At 38.5% G+C, this 28,000-nt stretch overlaps 5 protein-coding genes and 1 non-coding gene across 7 annotated transcripts; 4 read left to right on the top strand and 2 right to left on the bottom strand.

The window, feature by feature from the left end:
* Positions 1 to 918: 918 nt before the first annotated feature.
* LOC108598562 (cytochrome P450 4V2) lies at positions 919 to 6,978 on the bottom strand. The gene is made up of 7 exons (XM_017985246.2): positions 6,434 to 6,978; positions 5,814 to 6,376; positions 5,408 to 5,754; positions 2,496 to 2,649; positions 1,981 to 2,443; positions 1,365 to 1,912; positions 919 to 1,304 (listed from the first exon to the last, which is right to left on the bottom strand). The coding sequence occupies exons 1-7, from the start codon at positions 6,871 to 6,873 to the stop codon at positions 949 to 951; spliced, it is 2,871 nt and encodes a 956-aa protein (XP_017840735.2). The 5' UTR covers positions 6,874 to 6,978; the 3' UTR covers positions 919 to 948.
* On the top strand, positions 3,637 to 5,311 carry LOC108599091 (probable cytochrome P450 316a1). Of its 2 annotated transcripts, none has more exons than XM_017985880.1 (3): positions 3,637 to 3,877; positions 3,925 to 4,357; positions 4,419 to 5,311. In XM_017985880.1, exons 1-3 carry the CDS (start codon positions 3,721 to 3,723, stop codon positions 5,290 to 5,292), a joined length of 1,464 nt encoding a protein of 487 aa, XP_017841369.1. In that variant the 5' UTR covers positions 3,637 to 3,720; the 3' UTR covers positions 5,293 to 5,311. The 2 variants fall into 2 exon arrangements, with proteins under 2 accessions (XP_017841369.1, XP_033149498.1); XM_033293607.1 differs by having other exon boundaries at positions 3,817 to 3,877; positions 3,941 to 4,357.
* A 1,296-nt stretch (positions 6,979 to 8,274) lies between the features above and the next one.
* Positions 8,275 to 9,901, bottom strand: LOC108598985 (carboxypeptidase B). The gene is made up of 2 exons (XM_017985760.1): positions 8,957 to 9,901; positions 8,275 to 8,875 (listed from the first exon to the last, which is right to left on the bottom strand). The coding sequence occupies exons 1-2, from the start codon at positions 9,652 to 9,654 to the stop codon at positions 8,494 to 8,496; spliced, it is 1,080 nt and encodes a 359-aa protein (XP_017841249.1). The 5' UTR covers positions 9,655 to 9,901; the 3' UTR covers positions 8,275 to 8,493.
* Positions 9,902 to 16,640: 6,739 nt separating this feature from the next.
* Trnas-aga lies at positions 16,641 to 16,722 on the top strand. Its single transcript has one exon. It is a non-coding gene; the product is annotated as a tRNA-Ser (tRNA).
* Positions 16,723 to 24,252: 7,530 nt separating this feature from the next.
* LOC108599041 (CG12520) lies at positions 24,253 to 25,815 on the top strand. The gene is made up of 3 exons (XM_017985820.2): positions 24,253 to 24,906; positions 24,962 to 25,664; positions 25,727 to 25,815. Exons 1-3 carry the CDS (start codon positions 24,416 to 24,418, stop codon positions 25,781 to 25,783), a joined length of 1,251 nt encoding a protein of 416 aa, XP_017841309.1. The 5' UTR covers positions 24,253 to 24,415; the 3' UTR covers positions 25,784 to 25,815.
* Positions 25,816 to 26,440: 625 nt separating this feature from the next.
* Positions 26,441 to 27,985, top strand: LOC108599197. The gene is made up of 3 exons (XM_017985992.1): positions 26,441 to 27,070; positions 27,122 to 27,821; positions 27,877 to 27,985. The coding sequence occupies exons 1-3, from the start codon at positions 26,649 to 26,651 to the stop codon at positions 27,937 to 27,939; spliced, it is 1,185 nt and encodes a 394-aa protein (XP_017841481.1). The 5' UTR covers positions 26,441 to 26,648; the 3' UTR covers positions 27,940 to 27,985.
* Positions 27,986 to 28,000: the final 15 nt, after the last annotated feature.

The raw sequence follows: 28,000 nt of genomic DNA, 5'->3' as shown, positions 1-28,000 counted from the left end.
GGACATGAAAGCTACGTGACCTGAATGGCAAAGCGCCCAAAGGACACACAGACCCAAACAGATTTATATATATATATATATACCCTGTAGCTAAGTTTAAGCAGAAATTTTAGAGCGCAAGTAGAAGTTGCAATTGCTTTTATATGGGAACATTATAAATTATGCGCATTGACAACTGCAATCTATAAATGAAATCAGCTGCTTAACAGCTCATTAATTTTTTTTTTTCAGGTAATCAGGCACAAAAGTCAATTTCAGTTCAAGTGATGCCATTAGTTTGGGCTACAGTTGAATGGCTAAACTAATAACCAAAAAAAAGGAGCAGCAAAAGCTAAAAGTAATGTGACTACACTCGGAGCAAATTGAAAAGCAAAATGTGAATTATTTTGCTTAAATGGCAGCAGACAGCGGCAGACTTAAAGCGCTGCAAAAAAAAAAAATATATAGCAAGTAAATTGTGCGCAAAAAGTTGGCAGAGCACAAAAATAAAAACTAAAGTCCAAAGTTGAGTGGCAATGGGCCGGCCATGGCGGCTGCTTAGACCGCAGCAACGTCAAAAGCAAGTTGCAACAACAAACAGTTTGGGTGTAAGTTGTGGGGCAACAACAAAAACGAGCAGAAAATGCAAGAGATATTATGCAAGACGTATTTATCAACATAATTACATTTTTTTAATGGCTTTTTAAACCGCAAAATGGCCAAAGAGCGTGATAAAGCGGCTAACACATAAAGCAACAAGGATGGACGTGCCCCGCCGCCGCGTTGCCTGTGGCAGCAACTTTAACTCAATTAGCCAAATCAGCGAATTAGCTAAAGGCTTTCAAACAGGCAATAAAAGTTTGCAGTTACTTTTCATACAATTTAAAGCGCAATTACAAAATAAAACTTATGTTTGTTTATTTATTTATTTAAGCCGCTTAAAATACAGGCAACTACATAAAAAATTCTTTAAAGATTTTTTGCCTGCTCGCTTTGTCGCCTGCGCATGCCCAACTGGAAGCCCGTAGCCGATCTTAGCACTATGCTAACCACTGGCTCTATATGCGCACCCAGCGGCAGCAGCTCAAACTCTCGCACCAGCTTGGCCAGCAGCATTTTCATCTCCAGCTGCGCAAACTTTTGGCCCACACAATTGCGTGGTCCAGCGCTAAAGGGCGCATAAGCTGAGCTTTGACTGCTTTCAAATCTTTCGGGCTTGAACAGCTCTGGCTCGGCATAGTAATTGGCATCGGTTTGCATAAGTATAAGCGACATTATAATCTCCGAGCCAGCGGGTATAACACCAGCACCGAATTTAGAGTGAGCTGCGCATAAGTTAAGATACGTTAGAGAGAGTGGATTGGTGAGTCTGCAGGCTAACTTACTATACTTAAAGTCCGCTTGTAAAGTGCGTCCTACGACAGGCACTGAAGGATAAAGCCGCAGTGTTTCCTTTATAACACACTCCATATACTTGAGCTCATTGAGTTGACGCATGCTCACAGCGCCGCTGCGATCCTCACCCAGCAGCTGCAAAATTTCAGCCAACAGCTTGGCCTGCACTTCAGCATGTCGCGATATTAACCACAGACAAAAGCTTAACGCACTTGTTGTTGTATCATGTCCTGCCACCATGAAAGTATCCACCTCTTCTCTTATTTCTTCATTGGTTAGTGGGCGCCCATCAATGCGCGACTGCAGCAGCACATCCAGCAAAGCCAAGCGACGCTTGCAGCCCAGCTCATCTACAGAATCATTCAATTGTTGCTGCTGCAAAGCGCGACGACGTTGCTCAATCACATTGCTGGTAAACTCATGCATTAGATTGATGAGTTTGCTTTGGCGCAGCTTCAGCAGCGGATGCGCTAAGCTAAAGAGCAGCTCATTTTGTAGATAAATGGAGAGAAAGCGCCAAGCTATGATGGCACCGCAGCTAATGGGGAATAAAAAAAGTAGTGAAGCATAAATATAGCAACAGATCTAGATATAAGCTAAACTTACTCATGCACTGCATCCGCATAGGGCGTACGCTTGGCCTGCTGTGCATAAATCTTTGTGCCCATCGCAGTCTCTGCTATGATATCCAAGGCAGCTGCACACACATACGAGTGCACATCGAATGCAGTTTTGCCATCTGCCTGCTCCGCTAAGCGTTGCACACAAATATTCGATTGCTGATCGAACACCTCGACAAACTGCTCGAGTATGCCAAAGTGAAAGGTGGGCGTGATAATCTTTCTGCGCTGCTGCCACTGCCTGCCCGAGCTTAGCAGCAAACCATTGCCCAGCCAGGGCTTCATCAGCTGGTAGAGCTCATGCTTGACCAAACAGCTGGACTCTGTACTCGCGAGTAATTGCGTATTGAACTCTTGATCGCTGCTCATTATAACCAAGCGATTGAATACCCAAAGACGCTGCAGTGCGCCCAGCTGTGCCAAATGCTTGCGACTCTCTTGCAGAAAAGCTAAGCAGGAAGCACATTAAAGTAATTTCACTGATATGACTAAACAACTTACACTTGGCATTAAAATTGCGCATCAAATAAATGGCTCCAATCAAGGGCGCACAATAAGGTCCTGGCAAATTGGCCACAGCAGCGCGTCGCTTGCGCTGACTCCAATATCGAAGACATCCCAAACTAAGCAGCAGCACAACCAAAGCGATCAGCAACATTTTCAATTATGAAAATTGCTTATGTTAAGCCAAAATTAGAAAAACGTTAATCTAATCTGAGTGCCTAATTTTGACCGGAATTTCTAAAAGGAAATATTTGATAAGTTAAAATTGGCAACAGCTGCCATGAACTTGGCCAACTAACAACTTGAACTACTTGTTATTATTGTAAATATTTTGTTGATAACAATTGCTTGAGGCGCCGCCTATTAAGCAGTTAATTCATAAATGCCTGCGATAAGCCTTATCAGCCATAGAACTTAAAGAGGTTCAATGCCTCAACTATAAACTACAAACGTCTTAACTTTCACTAGCGTTAAACTTAAGATTAGACTAAATGCTAAATTGATAGACAAACTATTGAGCAACAAATTGCATTTAATTATAAATTGCATAATATAATTAATAATGTATGTTTATATTCATTAGTTCATAAGCAGTAATTTTTTATAGCTTTTCCTAAATAAATTAAACTAAATTATAGCATTAATTTTTTTTTAAGAAATTTTGTGACTCATTGAATTAATGTGCAAAATTTTAAATAGCAAATCTTCTTTTCTTAACATGTTCTTATCAGTTGCAAGCATTTTTTGATTTAAGTTTAAATTAATTTTAAGCTACAATTGCGACTTTATTAATATTTCAACCAAATTTAAAAGCAATCACAAAAAACATCTTAGAGTACATAGAAAATTAGTCAAAAAAAAATTAAATTGAAATTTCTAAGATTTATGCGCGAATTTCTGAGCTACACATTGAATAAAATTAGTAACAAAAATTTAATTTATAAGATTTATGCGCGAATTTCTGAGCTACGCATTGAATAAAACTATAAAAATTCTGCAACTCATAAATTAGTGTATTTAAATAGAGTTTTAACTTTTAATTATTGTATTGTGTTCATTTTTGTTTCACCCAAGCGATAAGTGTCAAAAATTTGACAAAAAATAAAAGCTAATTAAATACTTGAACCAAGAACCTGCCTGCAATAAAGTTGAGCTAATCTTTGTGATTAGCATATAAGCAAATGCATATGGTAGCTTTAGCTCTGAACAAACAGTCGAAGCCATGATCTTGATCAGCATTTTTGTGTGTTTTTGCCTAGCGGCAGCTGTGAATTATTTTCGCACACGACGGCAGCGTAAATTCATTAAAAATCTGAAAGGACCTTTCAGTTTTCCGCTGCTGGGATCGTTGCATAAAATTCTGCTGCTTACACCACAAAGTGAGTCAGAGCTATGTTTGGCTATATTTCATACTAAGCTTGCATAGATTTCTTTAAAAACAGCGCCGCTTATTTGGCTAAATATGGAAACTTGACGCGCTGCTGGGCGTTCCATAGACTGTTTATATTCGTAGCTGATCTGGAGTTTGCAGCGCATTTGCTGCACAGCGAGTCGCATGTGCAGACGGGTGCGGAGCTGATGAGCGATTGGTTCAATGAGAGTTCGCTTATGTGTGCGGCCGAGCAGTGGCCACAACGTCACGCGCAATTGATTGAAATCTTTAGGCCCGAACGCGTGTTGCAGCAGCGCAAATTGTGGCAACAACAGCAGTCGCTGTTGCAGGCAAAGTTTCTGGAGCAGGCGGCAAGCAGAGAAGCGTTCGATGTGCAGCCTTTGGTCTCCAGCCATGTGCTCGACATTGTGTTGCTCAGCAATTGTGGCATGCAGCCGAGCGAGCAATATAAGCAAAGCTTTTTAGAGTGAGTACAATGCACAATAAATTAAGTTCATAATTAATTTAATATTTAATATTATTTGTAGCTTAACAAAGCTGTACCGCAAACGTTTTCTCAGCATTAAGTCTGCAAATCGCTTAACTTTTCGCTTGACCTCGCCCTTTGTGCATCGCAGACAACAGCGACTGATTAAGCGACTGAACAAGGACAATCGTCTAATGATAGATGAGCTCAGGCAGCAGCTGGATCTGATGAGCTCAGGCATTGTCATCGAACGCTTTGAGCTGGCCAAGAAACTGGAGCATGGCTCGTTGCTGCAGCTGCTGCTCACAGGCGCAGAGCAGCAGCTGAGCGAAGCGCAGCTCTTGGCCGAGTTGAACGCTTGCAACTATTTGGCTTATATGTTAATAAGCACAACGCTGTGCTTTGCTCTGGTGCAGATAGCGCGACATCCTGGCGTGCAGCAGCGTTGCCTGGAGGAGCTGCGTGCGCAGTCAGAGGAGCAGCAGCTGAGCGAGCTGCCCTACCTGGATGCGGTGCTAAAGGAAACGCTGCGTTTGCAGCCAGCGCAGCTTTGGCTGGCGCGACAGCTCACTGAGGATTATGACTACACGCACTCCCAGCTGGGTGCGGGCAGTTTGCCGCTGGGTGCTGAGATCTATATGAATCTGTTTGCGTTGCAGCGCAGCAGCGACGACTACGGCGCGCTGCCAACGAAGTTTGAGCCCACGCGTTTTTTAGCTGCGCATCCAGTGGAGCTGCTGAGCTTTGGCCTGGGGCCGCGTCGCTGTCCAGCTCAAGACTACAGCTTGCTGCTGCTCAAGACGCTGCTGGCGCCGCTGCTGCGACAGTTTGAGCTGCTGCCCAATGGCGAGCCGCTGCGTCTGGATTTGCATTTAACGCTGGGCTCAAAGAATGGATTTCAATTGGCGCTTAAACAGCGCGAAGCAATAAACTAGTTAATTTTTGATAATAAATAAATATGTACAGTCAATTAATTAGTCAGTAGAGTTTTTGTTTAGATTTATCAACTTTCTATTGTAATCGAATTTAGTACAGCAAATAATTCTAAACGTTCCTTTTGCGCATGCCCAGCTGATAGCCCGTTTCCGATCTTAAGACTATATTGATGACAGGCTCCAGATTCGCACCCAGCGGCAGCAGCTCAAACTCTCGCACTAGCTTGGCCAACAGCATTTTCATCTCCAGCTGCGCAAACTTTTGGCCAATGCAATTGCGTGGTCCAGCGCTAAAGGGCGAGTAGATTAGACTGTAGCTTGAGCTACGTTCGTTTGTTTCCTGGCGCTCGGGCTTGAAAAGTTCCGGCTCTTGGTAATATTGCGGATTGCAGTGCGTACCAATTAATGCGATTAAAACTTCGGTGCCAGCGGGTATGACACCTGCGCCATATTTAGAGTGTGCTAAAGCAAATAGAAAGCATAAGGCATTGACATAAATTAAATTAAAGCGCACTACTAACTGTATTTGAAATCCGCCTGCAAATTACGTCCCACAATTGGCACTGGCGGGTACAGACGCAGCGATTCCTTTATAACACACTCCATATACTTGAGCTCATTGAGTTGACGCATGCTGACGGCGCAGCTGCGATCCTCACCCAGCACCTGCAATACTTCAGCCAACAGCTTGGCCTGCACTTCAGCATGTCGCGATATTAACCACAGACAAAAGCTAAGCGCACTTGTTGTTGTATCATGTCCTTCAAACATGAACGTGTCCACCTCTTCGCGTATTTCCTCATTGTTCAAAGGACGTCCCTCCACGCGAGCCTGCAGCAGCACATCCAGCAAAGCCATGCGACGCTTGCAGCCCAAATCGTCTGTATGTGCAATTTGCTGTTGTTGTTGTTGCTGTTGTGCCTCCAAAGCGTTGCGCCGCTGCTCTATAACATTTCTAGTAAACTCATGCATAATGCTTATGATTTTGTTCTGACGCCGCCTGCGCAGCGGATGGATTAAGTTAAAAAGCAAATCATGCTGCTGATAAACAGACATAAAGCGCTCAGCCATCAAAGCTGTGCATCTAAAATGACACAAAATTTAGTTAGAGCAGCAAATTCGTAAACTTGTCCCAACTTACTCATTCACTGCATCCGCATAGGGCGTACGCTTGGCCTGCTGTGCATAAATCTTTGTGCCCATCGCAGTCTCTGCTATGATATCCAAGGCAGCTGCACACACATACGAGTGCACATCGAATGCAGTTTTGCCATCTGCCTGCTCCGCCAAGCGCTGCACACAAATATTCGATTGCTGATCGAACACCTCGACAAACTGCTCGAGTATGCCAAAGTGAAAGGTGGGCGTGATAATCTTTCGACGCTGATGCCACAGCTTGCCATTGCTCAATAGCAAACCATTGCCCAGCCAGGGTATCAATAGCTTATAAAGCTGATGCTTGACAAAATTGTTGGGCTCCTGACTCATCAGCAGTTGCTCATTGAACTCACAATCGGTGCTTACAATTAGCAAACGATTTAGTAGCCAAGCTTTTTGCAATGCACCAAACTCAGCCGTCATTTTGGCACCTTCCTTGATTAAAGCTGCGGGGGGTTAGTTATAAATTGTCTGATTAGCTTTATTAGCTAGATAACATTTGTGAAGTGCAGTTATATTTGGCACACATTGTTTGTTTGTTTGGCTTTGTTAGATTAATAAATAGCTCAAGTTCAAGATAAGTTTTCTCAAATTTGTTGTGGTAAACAAAGCTTTAATTACTTACGTAATTACAAACACCAACATTAAAATACTTAAAAATTTTGTAATATTTGAGCACTAGCTGTATGAAACAATTTACGTGTCAATAATTTGTGTAATTACTTAAGTAATTAAATGACAAAGCAACAATTACTTAAGTAATTAACTAGCTGTAACTAGCAGCTGCTGTTTGTGAGCAAAAATTACAAGTTATGCAAGTAATTAACGCAATTAGCTAAGTAATTAAATACCAAAGCAATAATTACGCAAGTAGCTGCGATTATTTGAACGAATATGTAAGTTAGTTAAGCAAAAAATGCAAGTAATTTAAGTAATTACTGTAATTAAGATTGTTAAAACAAATTCGAGTTAATATTTAATACGATTACTTGCTTCTTGGATTTAATTTGCGTATCAGATGCACAGATCCAATCAGCGGTATACAATAGGGTCCTGGCAGATTTGCAACTGCAGCACGCCGGCCACGTTGCCTCCAATGCGCGAGGCAGGCGAGCGTTAGCAAAAACACAACTAGAGCGATCAAAAGCATTTTGAGCTTTGAATCGCACTAAAGTTAATGCCAAATATAAAATGCATAATCCACAAATAATAGTTGATAATCTAATCGCACTTGTCAGTAAATTATTTTTATAGCAAGCACTTATACTGGCCAAGTATAAGAGTGAGAGTGGCCAATGTTAATTGTTTTAAAATGCAGCTGTACTATGGGTCAACTCAACTGTTTTTTTTTCCTTTCAAGTAATTTCCGTTAGAGACATTCGTGCGGAAATTAAAACATTTGCAGTCAATGGTTGATGCGCTGGACGCCTGACGAGAACTCACTTTGAAAAAACTAATTAACAGCTGCTTCCTGTGCCAAACGCCAAAGCAAGCGACTGAGTCCTGACCCAAGTTTGACTTTGTAAATGACATTTTATAATAATAATGCGCCGAAAAAAGAGAAAGCGAGAGCAACAAAAGTTACACTTGAATATAAATATTTATGCTGTGTGTGTGTGTGTGTGGCTTAAATAATGCGCAGAGCAATGTGAGTTTTCAATTTGCAGCATGACTGTTATAAATAAAATGCTGGCGATGAGGCGAGCAGCAGGGCAGAAAGAAATAAACTGGCAAACTGACAATAATATAAGGATTTTCCACATTAATTTGCTGCATATTAAAAATGCAATTTGTTGCGTTAATTGCAGCAGCATGTGAAATGTATCAGACAATGCGACTGATAGCAGCAGCGAGAGAGTCCAGAGACGCAGTCAGAGACACAGACACCAAGTCACGCTGCGTATACGCAATGTGGAGTTGAACATTTTAAAGCAATTTTTAAAGCGAAACAGCGATTACATTAAAGCTGCACTTAAAGCCCTAGCTGAGCATTGTTTGTGTAAATATTAAAATTATTATTTCGAGGTTTGGTCTTTGCTTAAATTAACTTGAAAATAATGTCATACTAACTAGCAGCAGTAATATCTTAAATATTTTAACTAAGGAATCGCTTTGGGCAGGCACAAATTTTTCAGCGCCCTCAGCCAAAGCACGTATGCCAATCCAGGACTCCGCAGCAAGCTGCTTAAGCAGCCGCGTGGGTGGCCAAAAGTCTACGTACTCCTTTCCACTCCAGCCAGTAAGCTCAAAGGTATAAGATAGCTTAAAGCCAAGTTCTTGCGCATAGTCCATGCTAGTGCCACCAAAAGGATCAGCGTTGACTGATGGTTGCTCCTCAGTGTAGTTGCAGCCTGTGGCTGCATGTAAAGCATCCACAGCATACGTTGCTACCTTTTTGAGCAGCGCTGCATTTGGAGCAAGCTCACTAGAGTGGGAGAGTGATTAGTTAATTGGTTAATACTTTTTGGCGCTTTATTTCATTGGGCTCTAGGACTAATTCTCTTACGTTTTATATGTCCAAGGATAGAAAAAGCTTTGATGACGCGAGTGCAGCGTCAAAAACATAAACTCACGCTCAGTTAGCTGCAGCTCCAGCATTATATCCCGAACTGCGCGACTTTCAGCTTCAGAGAATGGCGACGCACCTGCATAGTGCTCGCTGCAAGGATCCTGCAGCTCTGGATAGCCTTCAGCTTTACCCCAGGCTATGTCATAGTTGCGATTAAGATTTGTGCCATAGCAGCCATTGCCATTAGGGGAACGTGTATTTCGCCACCTTGCATTCACCTCACGCGAATAGGTGTAACCATCTGGATTAGTCAGCGGCATGATTAACCAATCGTGATCCAGCAAAAGCTGCGCATTCTGCTCAAAGTTAACCACAAGCTGTTCTATGGCATATAAAGCAGCCACTGGCGTTAGCCACTCGCGTGCATGCTCCGCCGCTATCATAAAGATTACGGGCTTGTCTTTGCGCCCATCTCCATTGCTAATTGTTATAGTTTGTAGCATGCGCTGCTCATGGGATAAGCCCGCTGAGCGCAGCGTCACACGCTCGCCATAGACTCGCGCCAGTTCAGCGAGATAATCCCGCATGCCCTCATAGCTGTAGTACTCATCAAGCTTTAGCTGTGGCGCCACAGCAGCTGCCGCCACTTGCCACAAGCTGATGCAAAGCATTGCTGTTGTTAGTTTTAGCTGCATTGCTCAGCGTTTGGCAATTGCAATTCGTGTCGTTAATTGATTTACTATATGCACATATTTAACGCTTAGCGTTTTAATTCACAGCCCGTGCGCTTTTGACGCCACAACACAACTAAATATTGTATTAATTTCATAATATATTCAACACTAATAAGCTATGGCTCCCTTCATAATTAAAATGCAAGCTCAATAACTGGAAAAACTTGCTGAAAATTCAAATCCAATTGCAAATTACTCAGTGCGGCTACAAAGCTTTTGCCCACTGATAAGTTTGCTTGCTTAATATTAATTGTTATCAGCTTATGAATACCTCATACACATTGGCGAAATTCAAGCAACAACAATTTCGCTCAATAGCTTATAAAAAAAAGAGAGACCGCTGTTAGAGCAAGAGAGCGTATAGCTCATTTGATTGCTTGAATATAGACAGAATATAGCTAAGAGCAGTGAATATAGATTAGGCCATAACTAAAAACCTGCGCACTCTTCTCTTATTAAATAAAATTATAAATTTATATTGATATTTATATAAATATTAATATTTATTCATAAAGATTACTAGATTTATAAAACTTTATATTTATTTAAATATTAATATTTATTCTTAAATATTACTTGTCTAGAAATAAAAAATTAAATAAAATTAAAATTTTATTTTGATATTTATATAAATATTAATATTTATTCTTAAAGTTTACTTGTCTAGAACTAAAAAATTAAAATTTTATATTGATATTTATATAAATATTAATATTTATTCTTAAAGTTTACTTGTCTAGAAATAAAAATTAGAGCCTTACGTTGTTCAATATATTTATCATTATAATTAAATACCAAAATATACTAAAAATTACAAATGGTAATCAAAATAAATTTCGAATATTTCTATTGCTAACTCAAGCGTTTGTTGCTTGGCACTTGCGTTCCACAGCACAAATGTTTAGCAACATTGGCTTAGCAACATTTGCTGGCAACAATTTAAAGTATGCGCGGCTGCTAATGAATTTACCACAAATTTTGCTACTTGAAATGCCAAAGAAATCTTATAAAATAACTGTTAAATTAAAGCAGGGCTAATTTGATTGTCTTGCAGCTTGAAGATTACTTTGAGCTGATAAAATATTTAAACACTTAGCACACATTTATTGCTGTTGGGCAAAAATCGCTTTTGAAACTATTACAACAGCAGGGCCAACCACTGGGGAATGGTGAGAGTTGACCAGTTGGGGCTAAACCACCCATTCCCATACCATGTTATTATCCATATGGCAGCTGTTGCTTTTTGGCAACAAAATTCAAATCTTTGGCATTGTGCAAAGTTCCATGGGGGGGCGGTGTGGGCGGCTGTCGGTCAACCCTTTCAAGAGAGTTGAACTGTCAAAAGTACATTTGCCTTGGTTACGCCACACAGTTAGATGCTTGAAGCATGTAATGACAATATCAGAGAGAATCTAAAACCCTTTGCCTCAGCTACGACTCCCTGCCGGTCATTCATGTGCTGCTCTTGCTTTGGTTACGTGGTGTCCTGCCCGCGGGGGCTTGGGGATTTGTTAGTTGGTGGGTGAGCGGGGCGGGGGCTTAGAGCAATGTTTGCTATTTTCATTTTGCGGCAATGCTGAAACTTTAATGACACAAACACGCACTCAAGCCAATTTCCAGCTGCAGGATATGAAAGGCAGCCAAAAGTCCAAGCAATTGTTGCTACTTTAATATTATGAGCGTGTATGCGTGTGTGTGTGTGTGTTGTACTAATGGCGGTTAATGAAACACACTTTTATTGTTTGGGGTTTGCCGCAAGGTTTGTTGAACTCTCAGGACACATAACTGAGTGTCTATGTGTGTGTGTGTGAGTTTACTGCATATGTCAATGTCAGGAGCAACTGCAAATGGCTGCTCTAGAAGGCGCTTCCCTATGCAAATTAACAAACAAAAAATGTGCGACAATGAAAACTGCGCGAAAACAACAAATTCAATAGTCAGCAAACATTCTTATTGTTTTAACAAAAGCAAAAGTTGTTGTTAAGGCTTTACATGTGATACACACTGCGCAAAAATTCAAAAATATGCACTAAATACAATAAATATGCTTAATTTAAAATATATAATTATAAAATATATTACAAAAAATATTTAAATAAATAAAAGCTTATCAAAATTCGCTCAGTGCATACGCAGTCACCAAAAAAAATCAAATGGCTAACAGCAGCACACAAATCCTTTTCGCAAGCCTGCCGAATATCACAGTTACAAACACACACACACAGACAGCAAAGCGTGTTGCCTGGCAAAAATTAAAAACAAAGACATAAAAACAATTTACATTTCCATTGTTTCCTTTAAACAACAAACGTATAGCCAAACAACAACAAAGAGCAGCGAGTGCTAAAAAAGCTACAAGTGCACAAAAAACTGTTGTGTGTGTGTGTGAGAGTGTGTGTGTGTGTGTTGCATATACGCTTATAAATTGCAAATGCAGTCGGTCAGCCGGCAAGTTAGAGACAGCAAAAGATACAACGACAACGACGAGAAAAAAAAAGTCGCTAGAAATTGAAGGCAAAACTGAACGAACGTTAACTTTTTAAAGTGCTGCAGCTTAACGAACTTGGCTATGCGCTGCAGACGCCGCTCGATAAACAGTGTATCGATTTTTAGTTTAACATAAACTGTAAACAATAATAACATAGGCTGTAAGTTTAAGCGATCGACACTTGAAAAGAGAATTACCATAAATTTAATTTAAATTTGACTACTTATATTATTATAAACACTTAATAGGCTAACTGTATATTGTTTCTATGCTTTTACTTTTATGTTGTCACTTGTGTAGCGCACTTGGCAAGTCCTTAAAGCTGCCTCCATTCGCTTGTGCTTTGGGCCACTCTGCGGCACAGGAAGCATTTTGCATGAAATGCCCATAAAAATGATATGCACATCAGCACACTGTGTCTGATATGCAACTGACGATAAGAGCGCGACAAAAAAAAAAAGTAAAAGATAGAGAGAGTGAGAGCAAGAAAGAAATTTGCTTTAGCTGTCGACAGACTGTTTGTCAGTTTCGTGTCGCTAATTGTAGCCCAAGTTATAGTTTATGCTTAAAGCAATACGCTTAGCTTAGTTAATGAAGACAAAGGCTAACTACATTTGGCTAGACATTTAATTTAGCCTAGCTGTGTGTCTGTGTGTGTGTGTGGCTAAAAGCTTGCCATCACTCACAGCTCAGCTCTTAGCTTCAGCATAATGGCATAGACTTTTGTCTCTCATTTTTGCCTCACCACATATTAATTCCCAGTTGTCATATGTCAGCCAGTCGCTAATAATACAAACTTGATGGCTGGCGTTATGATTACTGTCAGTAGCAGCAGCAGCAGCAGCTAAGGCGTGTGTGGCACTCATAGCTCTTTATGCGACTTAAGGTGCCCCCGCTGTGCGTGGCAGGCAACTTTGATGCTGGCGCGACAATTTATCACAGCCAATTTAACCACTTAAGTGTGAAAAAACGTTGCCAGCTGCAAGTACTATGGCTATGCATATGGCTTTAACACACACACATACATATTGCATATACATATACATATATATTTATAGCTTGCTTGCACGTCATGTGGTTTACTGTGTGGCCCACAGGGCGTATGCGTTTGCTTTTGCTGCAAATTCAACTGCAAATTGCCACAACGTTGACCACTCAATGGGCCAATGCCAATGCATATGAATGTATAAATGCATATGTGTGTGTGAGTTTGCTGCTATGTATTTTTGTTCGCAGCTTTTATTTGTTTACAATCTGTTTGCGCAAAAAGCAGCCGCAAGGCTTAAAAATCTGCATTTGCATTTAAAGTGGACTCTGCTGTCGCGTTAGCATTTCTCTTCGTTTCATTCTCTTTTTGATATTTGTGTTAATTGAAAAAGACAGTTAGTTAGCCCAAAAATTGAGTTTTGTATGCAAATTGACACATAGAGCATTTCATTGCGCAAAATTGCGGTTAATAAACCAAGTCGCAATGCCAAATTGCCGCTTAATTGCGGTATTTTGTTATAAATATAAATTTATACGTTTGTAGTAAAGCTAAGTTGTGGTAGATAAGCATTTAAATACCAAACGGCTGTTTGTAATTGACTTCGATTACTTATCGATTGTTTTCGCAGATCGTGTTATCACATGTCGGATGACACTGCCTTAATACAAAGTGTAATGGAGTGGGAGAAAGCATAAAAATAAAATAGTACCAATTTTGGCGTGTATAAAAATATATAATGCAATAATTACGCACTTACCTTAAGTGCATATGTAAATATGTTTCAACATAGTTATCTGTTAAAAAGCAATTTGAAATTAATACAAGATCAATTGGCCTTACATGCCGCTTACTACTTACGTTACATATTGCACAAATATTAATCCATCCACGGACTTGCAATAAGCTATTTACTTATTAAAACACTTTGAACCTTTCATTAATAATATGTATTGCACATTAAATGATTTTGATAGTACAAGTACACAAAAATAAAACCGCGCGCTCTTTTTGCACCTGCGCACTTATGAAAATAATTGATTTTAACATTGTTAAGCTTGCATTAAGACTTTTTTATACTAAAACGCACTTGCACTTGTGTTTGTACCTATTTAAACACATTGATTGTTACACAAACACTAAATTTTACATTTTAAAAATATTTTTATGCGAAGACACACGATGCGCGCACACCCGCACTCAATCAGCTTTTTCTTCCTTTGTTATCCGAGCTTGGATAAGAATGGGAGCGAAGATCGCTTTCAATTATCCAAACAGTGTTGCCAGCCGTATGCACTTGCGCTGCTTACTTCCCACGCTCTTTCTCCTTCACGTTAATTTAATGGCGAAGAAAATATAATAGAAAGTTATAAATAATGTGTTTTATTATTATTAAAAAGTGGAAAATGGCTAAGTGCATTAGTGTTTTAATAAAATTATATGTTTCGAAGAGCTAGTACAAGCATATTAATGCATAAATTACAAATTGTCGCAATTGAATGTGAGAAATAACCAGGAATGATGATGTATGGAAAATAAGCGATTAGAAAAAGCGCAAGGGTTGCAAGTTGCAACGCTAATTCCACATGGTGCGCGTGTGTTTGTGAAAATATAAAAAATAAAATCTAGCTAAGCAATCAATAAAAAATATTAGACGTTCAAGTGCGTGTGTGTTTTAACATAAGCCCTAATACAATAGGCTTGTGTATAAATCTAAAACGTTCGCAAGTTTAAGTGTGTATCCCAACGAAATTAGAGAGGGAGAGCGATAATCGCCTACACCTACAAATTATCCGAACAGTGTTGCCAGTCCATATGCACTTGCGCTGTTTTCCTTCCCACGCTCTCTCTCACGCTCATTAAAAGTTCACGTGTTTGTTTGTACTTGACGAATAATTTTGCCGGTGCGCGTGCGTTTGTGAAAATATTGTAAAAAGTTGTAATAATGGTTTAGGATGATTAAAAAGTGGTAAATGTTGAAGCCCGTGTGTGTTTTAATATAAATATGCATATAACACAAGCATATTAATGAATTAATTACAATTTGTCGCAATTGAATGTGAACGCCGCGAATGATGTATGCATAGAAAAGCAGCGATTAGAAGAAACTTGAGAAGTGGAGGGACAAGCAAGAGCAGAAGACAAATGTGTATGGCAATGAAAAGGTAAAATTTGTTTTCTTTTGCTAGTTGTATAAGCCAATTGCGCTGGCAACTCGACGTAGTTAAACGTTTACTTTAACTACACATGATAGACACACACACACGCACACACAGACAGAGCATTGCCAGGCTAAAAAGAAGCTTATGCTTACAGGCTTTTGGAGTAGACGCATTTCAATGCTGCTGCTGCTTTTTTGTTTTTGCCATGAAATCGGCTTTTGGCAGCAGCATAAAAGTGCAGATTCATGTTTTGTTTGACAAAATCCGTATAAATCTAAAGAGCAAGTGCCGTAACAGCCCAAAACGTAACGAAGAGTGGTTAAGGGAGTGAGAGACAGCCAAAGCTGCTAAATGGTATTAGCCGCAGTCAATGATGGGCGCCAGTTGGGCACGTGTTGCGCTCGCTCTCACAAAAAAAAAAATACAATTTTCACACTCATTAAAAATTTGCATAATTACAGCTGGGAGCAAGCCCAACCAACAAAAGAAAAAAAAAGGAATACAGTACAGCCCCAGCCCACAGTTTGTCTCATTAGCGTAGCGCGCATACGCCGCGTTGTACGCGCTGGGGCTTTGAAGTAGACAGCACTTGACACTCATAAACAGCAGGAGGGGAGGAGCGAGTGTGGGTGAGTAGCGTGGCCAGTTGTTAATTTATGTGGCGCAAAGTAAATGACACTTAAGCGACGCGAGAAGCGTTGAATTATAAATGTATGAAAATTAAAAACAATTACATGAAATTACATTCAACACCACACAAAATATATATATGCATACGAATATTTATGTCTATATGTAAGCAAATAAACTGCGCATAATGATGCTAATCCCTTAAGTCAAGCTGCGAACTCCCCTCCAAAATTTTTCGGTTAGCAGCCGCCCCCATCATGCTATCAATTTGCATTTGCAGTTGGCTCATTAGTAATGCCAAATTCGATGGACACTTGTGCATGTTTTTTGTTTCAATGTGTGTGTGTGTGTGCGTGTCATGATTTTCCGCAATTTATAGTTATAAATATAAAACTGCGCAAGAGCGAGATGCGTTTGTAAAATAAACTAAAAGGCAAATTGATTAAAAATTGAATATAAAAATTGACTGCTGCAATAAATTAGTGAGAGAATTCAACAATTTGCTGTCATAAACTGCTGAGTTTATGTTTCTTGATTGAATTCAATTTGCTTTGTTTGTCTTTTTATGAACAGCAAGCTAAAATTATCTCTCTTATACTTATAGATATTGCTGCGCTATAAATAACTTACTAGTTGTTGTTGCTTGATAAATTGTTGGCATAGCTAAGCCATAAATACCAAAGCAGTCGTGGCCGAGCGGTTAAGGCGTCTGACTAGAAATCAGATTCCCTCTGGGAGCGTAGGTTCGAATCCTACCGGCTGCGAAATTAGTAAGTTTTATTTTTTTATTAATAACTTTATAACTAACCTACGTTTTAATGCAGAGTTCAAGTGTTCAACCATTTGGCATTTGACAAAATATTGCGGTTTTGCATTTGTGCAGCGGACACACAAATATTTAAGCTTGAATTACATTACAGTACGCAGTGCTTAAATATTTATTTAAAATATTTGCAGCGCGCATAATTAATTGTCAACAGTATTAAATGGCAAAAGCAGCGACACAATGTTAACAATTATCAGCAGCATTAAATAATAACAATTGCTTTTTATACAATAAATTGTGTGCTTGGCAGTCGATCAATTTACAAACGCAGTCTTATTAACAAAATCGCAGACGTTGCTGCTGCTACGAAATTTGCTGCGTCGCTAAGCTGGGACAAGTCCAACAAGAAAAATCACTTCAACATTTGCACAGACGTCGTCGTCGTCGCTGGAAAAGAGCAGAGGGGATGGGCTTAGGCAGCTTAAACTTTGGGTAAGTGAACTGCAATTTGTTGTTCGAATTTCAATTGATTTTTGGTTGTTTAATATGCCAAGCACACGGCATTGAAGCTTTGAATTTATAAAAGATTTAATAGGAAATTTGTATTAAATGTAAATAGAATAAGTTGTTGAGTTTTTAAAGCTTTTTAGCTTGTTGCAACGTTCACGTGTCTGTGGCAAGTAAAATGTGCATTCCACATTAACTTCTTGGCTATAGTGCAAACATAAAAGATGTGCTGTCTAGATTTATGTTGGCAGTTTTACAGTTATTTTAAGCACTACGCTATCAAAGCGAGAGAGAGTGAGATAGAGAAACAAACAAAAGGCAGTTCAACAAGCTAAAGTAACAGCTACTTAAGCGAAACTTTTTGCAACTATTAAAGTATTAAGTAGCAAGTCGACCAACTGAAGCTGTGTGTGCAGCTGCATGTTGCACGTTGCACGTTGTACGTTGCAATGGCAAAACTTTTGCCACATTGGCCAAAGGATCTGAAAGGACTAGACCTACTTATGCGCTATGCTTAACACTTTTCGCTGCTGCTGCCGCTGCTGCTGCTGCTGCTGTTTGTTGTTGTAAATGAAACGCCAGCTGGCTTAAGTGCATAATAAGCGGTAAACAATAGGGTTGTCAAGCTGCTTAGTGTAAAATACGCTAACTAAATAAGTCGGTCACAATTTAAAATATAAAATTTGTTTAAGCAACTTTTTATTTTTGCAGTCATATTTCATTTTTTAGCATAGGCCTGTGTCAACCCTTAAGGCTACAAAGCCAGTTAGCTCTGTTTGTTTTGATATATGCGCTGATCTCAGCTTTAAATCAATGTTGACAAACTTTTATTGGATAAGTTTGTTTAACGACAGCCAAAGCCAAAGCGCAGGTAAAACTTCAAACTTGCTCATCTTTTTGCCATTTGCTATTGCTCTCTACTGTTCTTTGCATGTTTTTTTGTTCAAAAATCAAATTGCGCAAAAGTTCAAGACACACAAAACTTTTGTTAAAGCAGCTCAGCTAGCAAAGAATACAAAAAAATCAAACTAAATGCAACTTTTGTAATTTGATTTGTGCGCAAAGTGCGCGCAATTGATTAGCCATTCTGCTCAGTTCATTGCAAAGGCGTTAGTACGCCCCACGCCACGCCCCCTTTAAGCAGTTGCACTCACTTATGAATGGCTTTGCACCTTTTGAGGTTGCCAACCGCAAAACTTTGCTGCAAATTTGTGTTTGCAAACGCCCAACTGTTGCACTTCTAGCCACTGTGCTACATATTGTGGCACACACACACAGACACAGACAAGCTGTTTAATATGCTGTGAAATTGCATTAAAATTTGAAAAAGAGTTTCGGCTTGTGGCTTCAGTGCTGCTGCTGCTGCTGCTCCTGACTGACTGCAGATAAGCGCATTAGTAAGCTCACACACACACACAGACAGACAACGAGTGTGTGTGTGACTCGTGAGCTTTTGTAATTTTAAGTAATTTGCTTGTCGGCCCAATTAAAAACTTACTAGCTTTAAGTAAATATCACTGAAAAAACAGTGTTGCAACAAAAAGTACTAACAAATATTTTTTAAATTATTTTAAAATATTTCTTTAGTTTTTTTTAAAACATTTTTATATTATATTTTTAAGATTATTTTAAATAACTTAAAAAAATATTTTATTTTGAAAAATTGTTTAACTTGGGAATTTTAAATATTATATTTCTCGCTACCTTTTTGAAAAGAGTTTCTTAATTGCCATTTTCATTATATTTTATTCAATTCAAGTGTATTGTGTATTTACTTAAGTGAAAGCTTAGCTTTAATACATTGTTTTAAGTTGACCATTTTAAATGTTTCTGTGTCGCTCTTTTTGAAAAGAGTTTCATAATTGGAGTTTTTGTCATATATTTTTACCATTTAAGTTTAATGCTTAAATGTTTTTACTTAAGCGAAATATTAGATTAAAAAAAATTGTTTTACCTTGGGAATTTTTAATGTTTCACAATTTCTCTATTTGAAACTGGAAACTTAATTTTAATTTTTGTTTTATGTTATTATAATTCAAGTGCATTGCTTGCAAGCTTTTACTTAAGTGAAAGTTAAGCTTTAAAACATTGTCTTAAGTTGTCTTAACTTAATTTGCATAAAATGCATTTCTTAATTATCATTTTTGTTATATTTTGTCAGCATTTAAGTTTATTGTTGTTTATAATTTGCTTTTAGCTTACAGTTAAATCAAAGCTTTGCCACAGCCACGGAGTGCAGCAGGTAGAGGCAACAAAACGAAAGCTTGTCGTCCATTTAAAATGCAATAACCGGATTAGATTGTCGTTGTTGTTGTTGTTTTTGTTGCTTTTGCTGTTGCCATATCAGCATGTACTTGTTGTTATTGCAGTTACAGTTCCTATTGTTGTTGTTGTTGCATGTTACTCTGGTATTTATAGAGTTTTAACGCAATCGCAATTTCAGCTGACATTGTTCGCTTTTTGGCCATTGTCAGTTTGCCTCTGTCGATAGACCTCACTCGTCTGCCTAGCCCAAAACTTACAGCCCAACTTCAACAAGCGCCAACCAACTCTCTTACCTGTGTGTGTGTGTGCATGTGTGTGTGTGTGTTTGCAATCTATCGCTGTCTGCCTTATGAAAAATGCATTTGTCTGTTGTAACATGATGTGAACTATGCAACCAGTTGCCGTTTGCCGTTGCCATTAACCCACACCCCACCCCCCCTGAAAAATAACTTCATTTGAAATTGCCATGTTAATGCAACGATTTCATTTCGGTTGCTGCCCCCAATGAGTCAATTGACAAACTTGATGTTGATGTTGCCTGCATGACAAATGTTTGTTAGACTTTTGTTAAAAATGAATATTTGACAAATAGCGTTGAGCAAGTTCATTGTCAGCAACTTAGTTGATTATATAGAAGCACATTATGTGCTTATAAATTACAGTGTAGAATTTGAAAATGTTTGCCAGCTTGTAAAATAAAAGAAAACACAAGCAACTGAAAGCTAAACTTAATAAAATAGTTATTAATAAATTAATTTTTATCTTGAGTAACATTTTGAAAACGAACTGTAATGTTAATGCTTTAAATTACATTTAATAAATTATTTATTGTAAAATAACATTACAACTTAATGCACAAGCTGCTCAGCAGATTTGCTTAAAATCAATCAATTCGAGCTTGCTCAGCATAAAATCTTATAATTTTTTTTGTCCATCAATCACAAATATTTGACACCAGCAGCACCTGTGGCGCTTGAGACAAAAAAAGGATACCCCAATCAAAGCCTATATCCTTGTTATGCGGCAACAAATTAAAGAATATGCAAATAAGTCAATTTTGATATGTAACTTGAAACGAAATTAATGCGCTACAGAATAAATACGAGCAAGATAAATGTTTTCACAGCCAGGAGTAACAAGATAAACGCACAAAGCGTAGAGCGAACGTTTGGATGCTGCTTGGCTAATAAAAATACACGACGCATTGTGGCAAAGTGTGAACTGAGCCCTGCGGCACATACATATGTGTGTGTGTGTGTGTGTGTGCGTGTGTGTGGCACGTTTAGCATTTCAAAAGGCGTATTGTTGTTGTTTATACTTTTCTTTTTCTTTTTTTTTTTTTGGTCGTTTTGCACTTCGTATTTTTCGCATTCAATGTTATTTATCTGCAGCATCTCTACAGCTCTGCTCGGCTGGACGCCTTTGTAACCCAAGTTCAGTTTCAGTTCTTTGTAGTGTATTTATTTTTTTTTTTTGCTGCTTGTTGTTTTTCTTTGCCTGCGCTTATTCATTGCTTGCCTTCGCTTACATATGGAGCAGCAAACTTGCAATGGTAATGTGCAAAAAGAAAGAAGAAAAACATTGTCACGTGATAAACTCAACTTGCAGCAGATTGTCACGTACGGCAACAACCTTTGGCACTTAAAGTTTTCAAGTTTCTCTACCACAGCATCGAGCGCAATATATGTTTTAATTCCATAATCAGCTAGCCAAGCACTTGGCCAGCCACTTGGCACTTGGCCAGCCAGTCAGCCAGCGGGCGAAATCAATTCGCCCATTGTGGCCCCAAAAATTATGGAATGTGTGGCAAGGTTCCTAAAAATGAAATCATAGCATACTTTGCAGCGCGACAAATGCTGGTCACGTTCGTTGTACAAAAGGGGGGAGAGTGGATGGGTGGGTGGTCTATGAGGGCAGCTGTCGCTTTGTTGTTTGGGTGCACTTAGCATTGCTACATAATTTCTGATGGCGTCATTTTAAGAATTATGAATGCCACGTGACTTTTGGCTGCGCAAATATAAAAAGTATGAATAGAAATGTGCCAGCTGAACCGTTAGATTAATCAATATAAAAATGGTTGGATTAAAATATATAGCTGCATGTATAAGCATTAGAAATTGCTTAAAGCTAAGCAAACTAACTAGCTAAGGCTTTCTTTTATTATAATTATGTGTTACATAATAATTCAAAGATTTTAAAGTAAATGTACTTATTAATTTAATATTTAAATTACATACTTATTACTAATTATTTTAATATAATTGTTGCATAGAATAATCGAATATTTAAGCTTGTATTTTATATATTTCTATAGCTGCTAAATTGATTTAAGTACTGCAACTTATTACACTTTAAAGTGTTAGCGGCTTCAACGCTTTCAACAGTTTTAATTTATACCTAAATCTATGGCAAATATTATTTATTTTTAAACATTAAGCTTTCTACTGTTTATATGTAATTTACTTAAGTCCACAGCAGCTAAGCACTTTCAGTTAGGCCTTAAATCAGTTTGCAATGCCCGCCAGCAACTTAAAGCAATGTGCTTAACAGCTGAGAGTTTAATTTATATTGCCAGCAACGCGACCCGAACATCCAACGGTCAAAGGTGTCACACATAAACCATTCAATCTGACAGCGACGAGCAATACACACACACACACACACATGCACACAAATATATGTGGGGGTGAACTGACCGCAGTGAAACTTTCGATTTCAGTTCGTTAACGTGGCAAAGTGGAAACACGTTTCTCGACATGGCCACCATGCCAATGAATTTTTTTCCGTCTGCCAACTGCAATTTCGTTTTTTCTTGTTGTTTTTTGCGCGCGTTAGTCACAAATTTGGTGTCTGTTTTTTTTTTTGTGGCTGCCATATTCATTTGCCTGCTTGGCTGTTTGCAAATTGCGCACGAAACATGTGCGAATGTGAATTGCGAGTGCAGAAAACCAATTTGTAATAAAGACTACTTGAATGGCAGAGAGCACACGAATTGCTCAAACGTTAGAGCTCAGTATATAGCAAGATGTGAATACAACACGCACATGCTTTCAATTAAGTTTACGCAAAAATTAGGGCAAGCTGAGCTCTCTGAGATGCAACTCGACGAATAATACAACTGCAGCAAAACTATGACAATAAAATGACTCAGCGTAGTTGAGAATTTCCAGCTTAGCAAACTTGTAATATTGGGATAACGATTGGCGTAGCAAATCGCTTTCATTCATGCTTAGATTTTGATAACAACTTTCCGCCCAACAACAGCACAGCAGCCACACTGTAAAGCAGCTGTTAAGTTAAAGCTTTTAACTGCTTTTCATAGTCTAATAGACTGATCCACATTGCGCGTCGAGGCATAACGTTGTGTCACTGCTATGGTTAACATCATTTGCAGCCAGCAGACTACAAATCAAATCAAATTAAGCTGTTAACATATTTACAGCTTGCTGTTAACTACAAATATGTTAGCCACTTACTATTCTAAGCCCATCTATGCTGCGTTTCAGCAACACAACAATGCCTACAATCAATATTATAATCACCAGTAGATTTGTTACTTATCACCAGTATTTCGTAGGCTACAAATTTATAGTTGTCACAGCCCCAGTAACGGTAAACCGTTCTCAGATAGTACAGCATGTGCCCAGGGCTGCAATATTAAGTTATTAGTAAAGTTTAATTAGTAAACAAGCGTCTTACCAAACTTAGCAGCATGGTCGCATATATAACCCAACGAAACACACATAATCTTCAGTTGCCCTGCGTCAGCTCAGCTATAACGCTGACAAATTTTACTTCGATATAGAAATTTAGCATTTAATAATCTAACATGCCAAATCTCAAAGGAAACACTAACTGCGCTGTCACTGAAATGAAAATCAAGCTCAAATTAGTTTGGAGTTGCATTTAGAACTCAAAAATTTCCACATCTCTAGCGATTTTTGTGTCATCGCTGTATTTATTTATTTACGCCTTGGCTTAAAATTAAAATTTCCGCTGCAGATCCCAACGATATTTCCAAGCTCGCTCTCACTCTCTCCTAATCAAACAGCTCTTTGCTTTAGCTCGACGTATGTAAGCAGTGCTGCCATGTTAACCCTTTTCCCGTCAAATCTAGCTATGTTCTAATTGAGAGCATTATTATATTGCATAGTTTTTTGTTATTAATTAATTACACTAATGCCTATTAAATGATACAAAGCACAAAAGTATTCAAAGACGTATTGGAACATATAACATTTAAGAACTGATTTAAAACAAAGATTCTTTAAACAAAATTAGAGCTTAAATACATAGACACTAAATATTTGTGAATTTATATAATCGAATGTAATTTAAGTGGTTAATCAATTTATTTGCTATTGACTTGTTTAGTCTTCACATAAACTTAACAGCTGATTTACTTCTATAATATAAACATGTTTCCATATTTACTCTTTACGCTTTGCTTTGTTTAAAAAGAAACGCAACAGATCGCAATGCAAAGAGAGCGCCGCATTCAACGCTCTCAGTTCTTTTAACGCTCTCAGCTCTTTCAACGCTCTCAGCTCTTTGAAGCGTATTCAACGCTGAGCTTTTATTCTAACAACTCTTTACTTTGGCTTTCAGTCGCTGCTTAGTCATTCAGCAGCTGCAACTTATACTCATGAATTCTTTTCAAATTATAAACTGATACCATATTTGGCAGCACAGTTGGAAATCAATAAATCGCTGTTTTTTATCAGGGTAAATAAAAACATTTAAAAAGCTTTTGCTGCTTGTTAGTTGTTCAGTTTGTATTGTGAAGTGCGCGTGGTTTGCTCTTAAGCAAAAGAGAGCGCTGTAAGTTCTCTGCTAAATGTTTGTGTTTTGCTTTAGTGAATCATTGTATAAGTATTGATAGTGATAAACAGTTGAGTGTTGTGGGCTTAACAAGTAAAATGACAAATATATTGGATTTAAATGATTATTGTTTGGGCACAATATTAAAATATTTGGCAACTGAAGATCATGTGAGCTTTGCACAAAGCTGTGCGCGATTTCGTCAAACGCTTAAGGACTGGAGCTGCACGCTGTATCCGCAATTCGAGCTGAGCAGACACAGGCACAAAGATTTGGATGCATTGAGAGCAGAACTAAAGCTGTGCTGCATCATAGGCGATGTGCTGAGGCGTCTAAAGTTGGATATACGTGAAGTTGAGCGCAATAATGTGCTATGTGAGGGTTTTACATTGCAGCGACTATATGAACTGCTGAAGAGCATGCGGAATTTAGAGCACTGTGAGCTTAAAGAAGAAAGTCGCTTTGGCGCGCTGGTGCCCATGAGCATTAGAAATGTGGTGGAGCCATTTCAATTTATTGAAAATAGCTGTGCAGCATTCGAGTGTCTGCCCAACTTGCAGAGCGTTAATGTAGACTGCAATATGACAAGGTAAATGCAGTGCATACAATAAAAAAAATAATAATATTAATTATGAAATACACAGCGCCAAGGCTTATAGTTTGTGCAAGCTGCAGCAAGTGCAGCAGCTAAGCATATATAACCAAATTGCTGCAGAGGATCTTTCAAGGATATGTGGCTCAAATGCAAAGCTGCGCAAATTAACGCTGCGCGAAATTGTGGGTGATATAAGCGCGCTGGCAACACATTGTCAACATTTGCTGGAAATCTCTTTGCCCATAAGCAGCCAGTGTCCGTCCTATGCAGCGATTGCGCATCTGCCAAGCCTGCAGCGCATTATTATCAAGGGCAGCACACAAAGCTCACCGTGCGCCAAAACTTTGGAGCTATTCGCTGCGCTTGCTGCCAATGCGCACACAACACAATTGCGCAGTCTTATTTTATATCCAAGTTTGGATGCTGAGGAGACCAGCGGTCTAGCCAAATTGCATTTCTTGCGCGAGCTGCGCTGCACTTTCAATGACGCTCAGTGCATTGAACAATTGACTGCGTTGCAGCAGCTTGAGGATCTCTACATAATGCTGGGACGCTCACATGCTGGCGCTGAGCAATTGCTAAGCGTGCTGCGCAGCTGCAAGCAGCTGCAACGCTTGCATATTAACTCAAATCTAACCATGGACTTTGTGCTGCGCGCCCTGCAGCAGTTGCAAGCGGTGCGTCAGCCCAGCGAGCAGCAGCCATTGCAACTATATGTAACTGGTCTCTTGCATTTGTGCAAGGAAGATGCAGTAAGTAGCGCAAATGCAGCAAAGCAAAGCAAGCAATAACTAATTTTTTTTTAATTCTACAGAAAATTATTGACAGCGCCTACTGTACGCTGGTTGATCGTGCTCCCTGGCTGCGTTAAGATAATATTAGTATCAAATAAATATAGAAAAGTTTAAAAAACTATGCAGTGCATTTAATTTGTAACAGTGCTGCCAACTACTATTGCAAAGTAACAACAAATTTATTATTAAATTAGAAATTTATAAGTTGAAAACAAGCCAAAGGACTCAAGGCTTAGCTGCTCTGCTTTAATGAGTTGCCTTGATTAGAGTTTTGTTTGATTGTAATTGGAAACAGATAAACGTGCCGCATCTACTTGAGCTTTAAATACGCATAGTGGAGATATAAGCATTTGGATCACAAGAAAACTCAACATGAGCATACAAATATTTGAATATTTATTAGATATATATCGAGTCAATATAACATAATGTTAATTTTTTACTGATCTGTCAAGCAAAACGCTGAATTGGCTGCAATATTGAATCAGTGTTGCCGAAAATTAGATTTAGGGTTTTTTTGGGACCCCAAAAAAAAAAAATGTATAGCCGCAGAAATAACTAAAAAAAACCCTAAAAAACTGAATTAGCGTCTTTCTCCTAGATTCAAAATTTTCACCCCACACCAATTAAAAAAAACTCAAAATCTGCGGTATAAAACCCCAAAACGGCAACACTGTATTTAATACAATTAAACATTTTACAAGCTTGCATCGCTCTTAAGAGCAAAAAGAGCGTAGAGCACAAAAAGAGCACTGAGCAAGCTTTTTCTCTTAATTCTAACAGTTTCTATGCTTTGCTTTGATGAAATGCTTAGTTTCTGTTTGTACGCGATACGATTAAAATCAAACGTGTGTTGTAAATTGTAAAGAATTCAGATTGGGCAAGTCACTAGTTTTTATAAGAGAAAGAATTAGAATTATTTGTTCTGTCTCAAATATAAATATGGCCAGCCAAGCGCTAAACATATTACAACTAAATGACTATTGTTTGATACATATATTGACATATCTCGATGTCGAAGATCAGCTTAGTCTTGCACATAGCTGTGTAGGCTTTCGTCAATTGCTTTTAAACTGCACCCAGTTGCTTTATCCAATATACGAATTGAACATAGACTTCTATTCAGATGTTAATGAGCTAAAGCTTTACTGTGTTATATGCAAAGAACTGAAAAGCTTCAGGCTGAATATAGAAGCTTGCTCTCATCGTAAATTGAAATATTTAAACAAGTCTTTGAAAACAATGCATTGCTTGGAAAGATTTGAAATAATTGCAGGCACTCCCCGCGCTGATTTTTTGAATGAGACTTTTGAAGCGCTCACGACGCTAAGCAACTTGAAAAGCTTCTGTGTGGACAGTCTTTTGTGAGTTGCATGCTTTTGTTATTGCTAATTAATTATCTAATAAATTTATAGATTTTCTTCTGATGTTCGTATTCTGGCTAAGCTTACGCAAATTCGTGAGTTAACAGTTATTTCCTACACAAGCGCACTGGATATTGGGCGCATATGTAATTCGCTTAGTCAACTACGTTTTTTAAAAGTTGATAAATTCACTGATTCACCCTTTAATGAATTAGTACTTAACTGTAAAAATCTAGTGGAAGTTGAATTTACTATAGGCAGTTTGGGATGTTGCGCTGTGCTTGCCGAATTAGCAAGTCTTCAGAAAGTTACCATCATATACAAGAATGTAAACAGTTTCAACCACAACAAAGATTTAATATTCAATCTATTGGCAGCTTTTGCTGACAAGGCTCAAACAACTCAATTGCGCAGCATCATATTTCATAACAGACCTTTAACGTTTCGTGAAATCTTTGCGCTAGTCAAATTAAAATTTCTACATGAACTTTTGTGTCACTTTGAAGATAATCGCTGCATAGAAATGCTAACGCAATTAACTGAGCTTAAATGTCTTTATATAATACCATGCGCTCGCTCTTGTGGCGCATACGAGATCCTTGCAGTTTTGAGAGCCTGCAAAAAGCTGCAGCGCTTGCATATTAGAGCCAATTTAAAAAAAGATTTTGTGCTTCAAGCAATGCAGCAAGTGGGCAAACAAACGCTGGAATTGTATACAGATGGACTGGATCTGCTAAGTCAGCAAGATAGGGTAACTAAATATGTTAGTAGAATAAATTAAATAATATTATATATTATATTTACAGCTGCAGATCGAGAGTAGTGGCAGCATAACGCTGGTTAAAAGTTCTGCTTGGTTTCGAACATAAGTAGTGCGAAATTTTTAAATGAGCATTGACTATAAATATAATATAATAAATGAGAGTTTAT

The sequence above is a fragment of the Drosophila busckii genome, chromosome 3L (assembly GCF_011750605.1).
Source record: "Drosophila busckii strain San Diego stock center, stock number 13000-0081.31 chromosome 3L, ASM1175060v1, whole genome shotgun sequence".
Taxonomy (NCBI): domain Eukaryota; kingdom Metazoa; phylum Arthropoda; class Insecta; order Diptera; family Drosophilidae; genus Drosophila; species Drosophila busckii.
The sequence above is the reverse complement of the archived record's forward strand: the minus strand, read 5'-3'. Positions and strand labels throughout refer to the sequence as shown.

Excerpts from the sequence above, each read along its gene's own strand:
- LOC108599091 (XM_017985880.1), top strand. The coding sequence starts at position 3,721 with ATGATCTTGATCAGCATTTTTGTGTGTTTTTGCCTAGCGGCAGCTGTG. Across the intron at positions 3,878-3,924 it reads TCTGCTGCTTACACCACAAA|ATTTCTTTAAAAACAGCGCC; the intron begins GTGAGTCAGAGC and ends AAGCTTGCATAG. Across the intron at positions 4,358-4,418 it reads TATAAGCAAAGCTTTTTAGA|CTTAACAAAGCTGTACCGCA; the intron begins GTGAGTACAATG and ends TATTATTTGTAG.
- LOC108598562 (XM_017985246.2), bottom strand. The coding sequence starts at position 6,873 with ATGACGGCTGAGTTTGGTGCATTGCAAAAAGCTTGGCTACTAAATCGT. Across the intron at positions 5,755-5,813 it reads GCAGGCGGATTTCAAATACA|CACACTCTAAATATGGCGCA; the intron begins GTTAGTAGTGCG and ends TATTTGCTTTAG. Across the intron at positions 2,444-2,495 it reads GCGCAATTTTAATGCCAAGT|CTTTTCTGCAAGAGAGTCGC; the intron begins GTAAGTTGTTTA and ends CTTCCTGCTTAG.
- LOC108598985 (XM_017985760.1), bottom strand. The coding sequence starts at position 9,654 with ATGCAGCTAAAACTAACAACAGCAATGCTTTGCATCAGCTTGTGGCAA. Across the intron at positions 8,876-8,956 it reads TATCCTTGGACATATAAAAC|TGAGCTTGCTCCAAATGCAG; the intron begins GTAAGAGAATTA and ends CTCCCACTCTAG.
- LOC108599041 (XM_017985820.2), top strand. The coding sequence starts at position 24,416 with ATGACAAATATATTGGATTTAAATGATTATTGTTTGGGCACAATATTA. Across the intron at positions 24,907-24,961 it reads GTAGACTGCAATATGACAAG|CGCCAAGGCTTATAGTTTGT; the intron begins GTAAATGCAGTG and ends TGAAATACACAG. Across the intron at positions 25,665-25,726 it reads ATTTGTGCAAGGAAGATGCA|AAAATTATTGACAGCGCCTA; the intron begins GTAAGTAGCGCA and ends TTAATTCTACAG.
- LOC108599197 (XM_017985992.1), top strand. The coding sequence starts at position 26,649 with ATGGCCAGCCAAGCGCTAAACATATTACAACTAAATGACTATTGTTTG. Across the intron at positions 27,071-27,121 it reads TTCTGTGTGGACAGTCTTTT|ATTTTCTTCTGATGTTCGTA; the intron begins GTGAGTTGCATG and ends ATAAATTTATAG. Across the intron at positions 27,822-27,876 it reads TGCTAAGTCAGCAAGATAGG|CTGCAGATCGAGAGTAGTGG; the intron begins GTAACTAAATAT and ends TTATATTTACAG.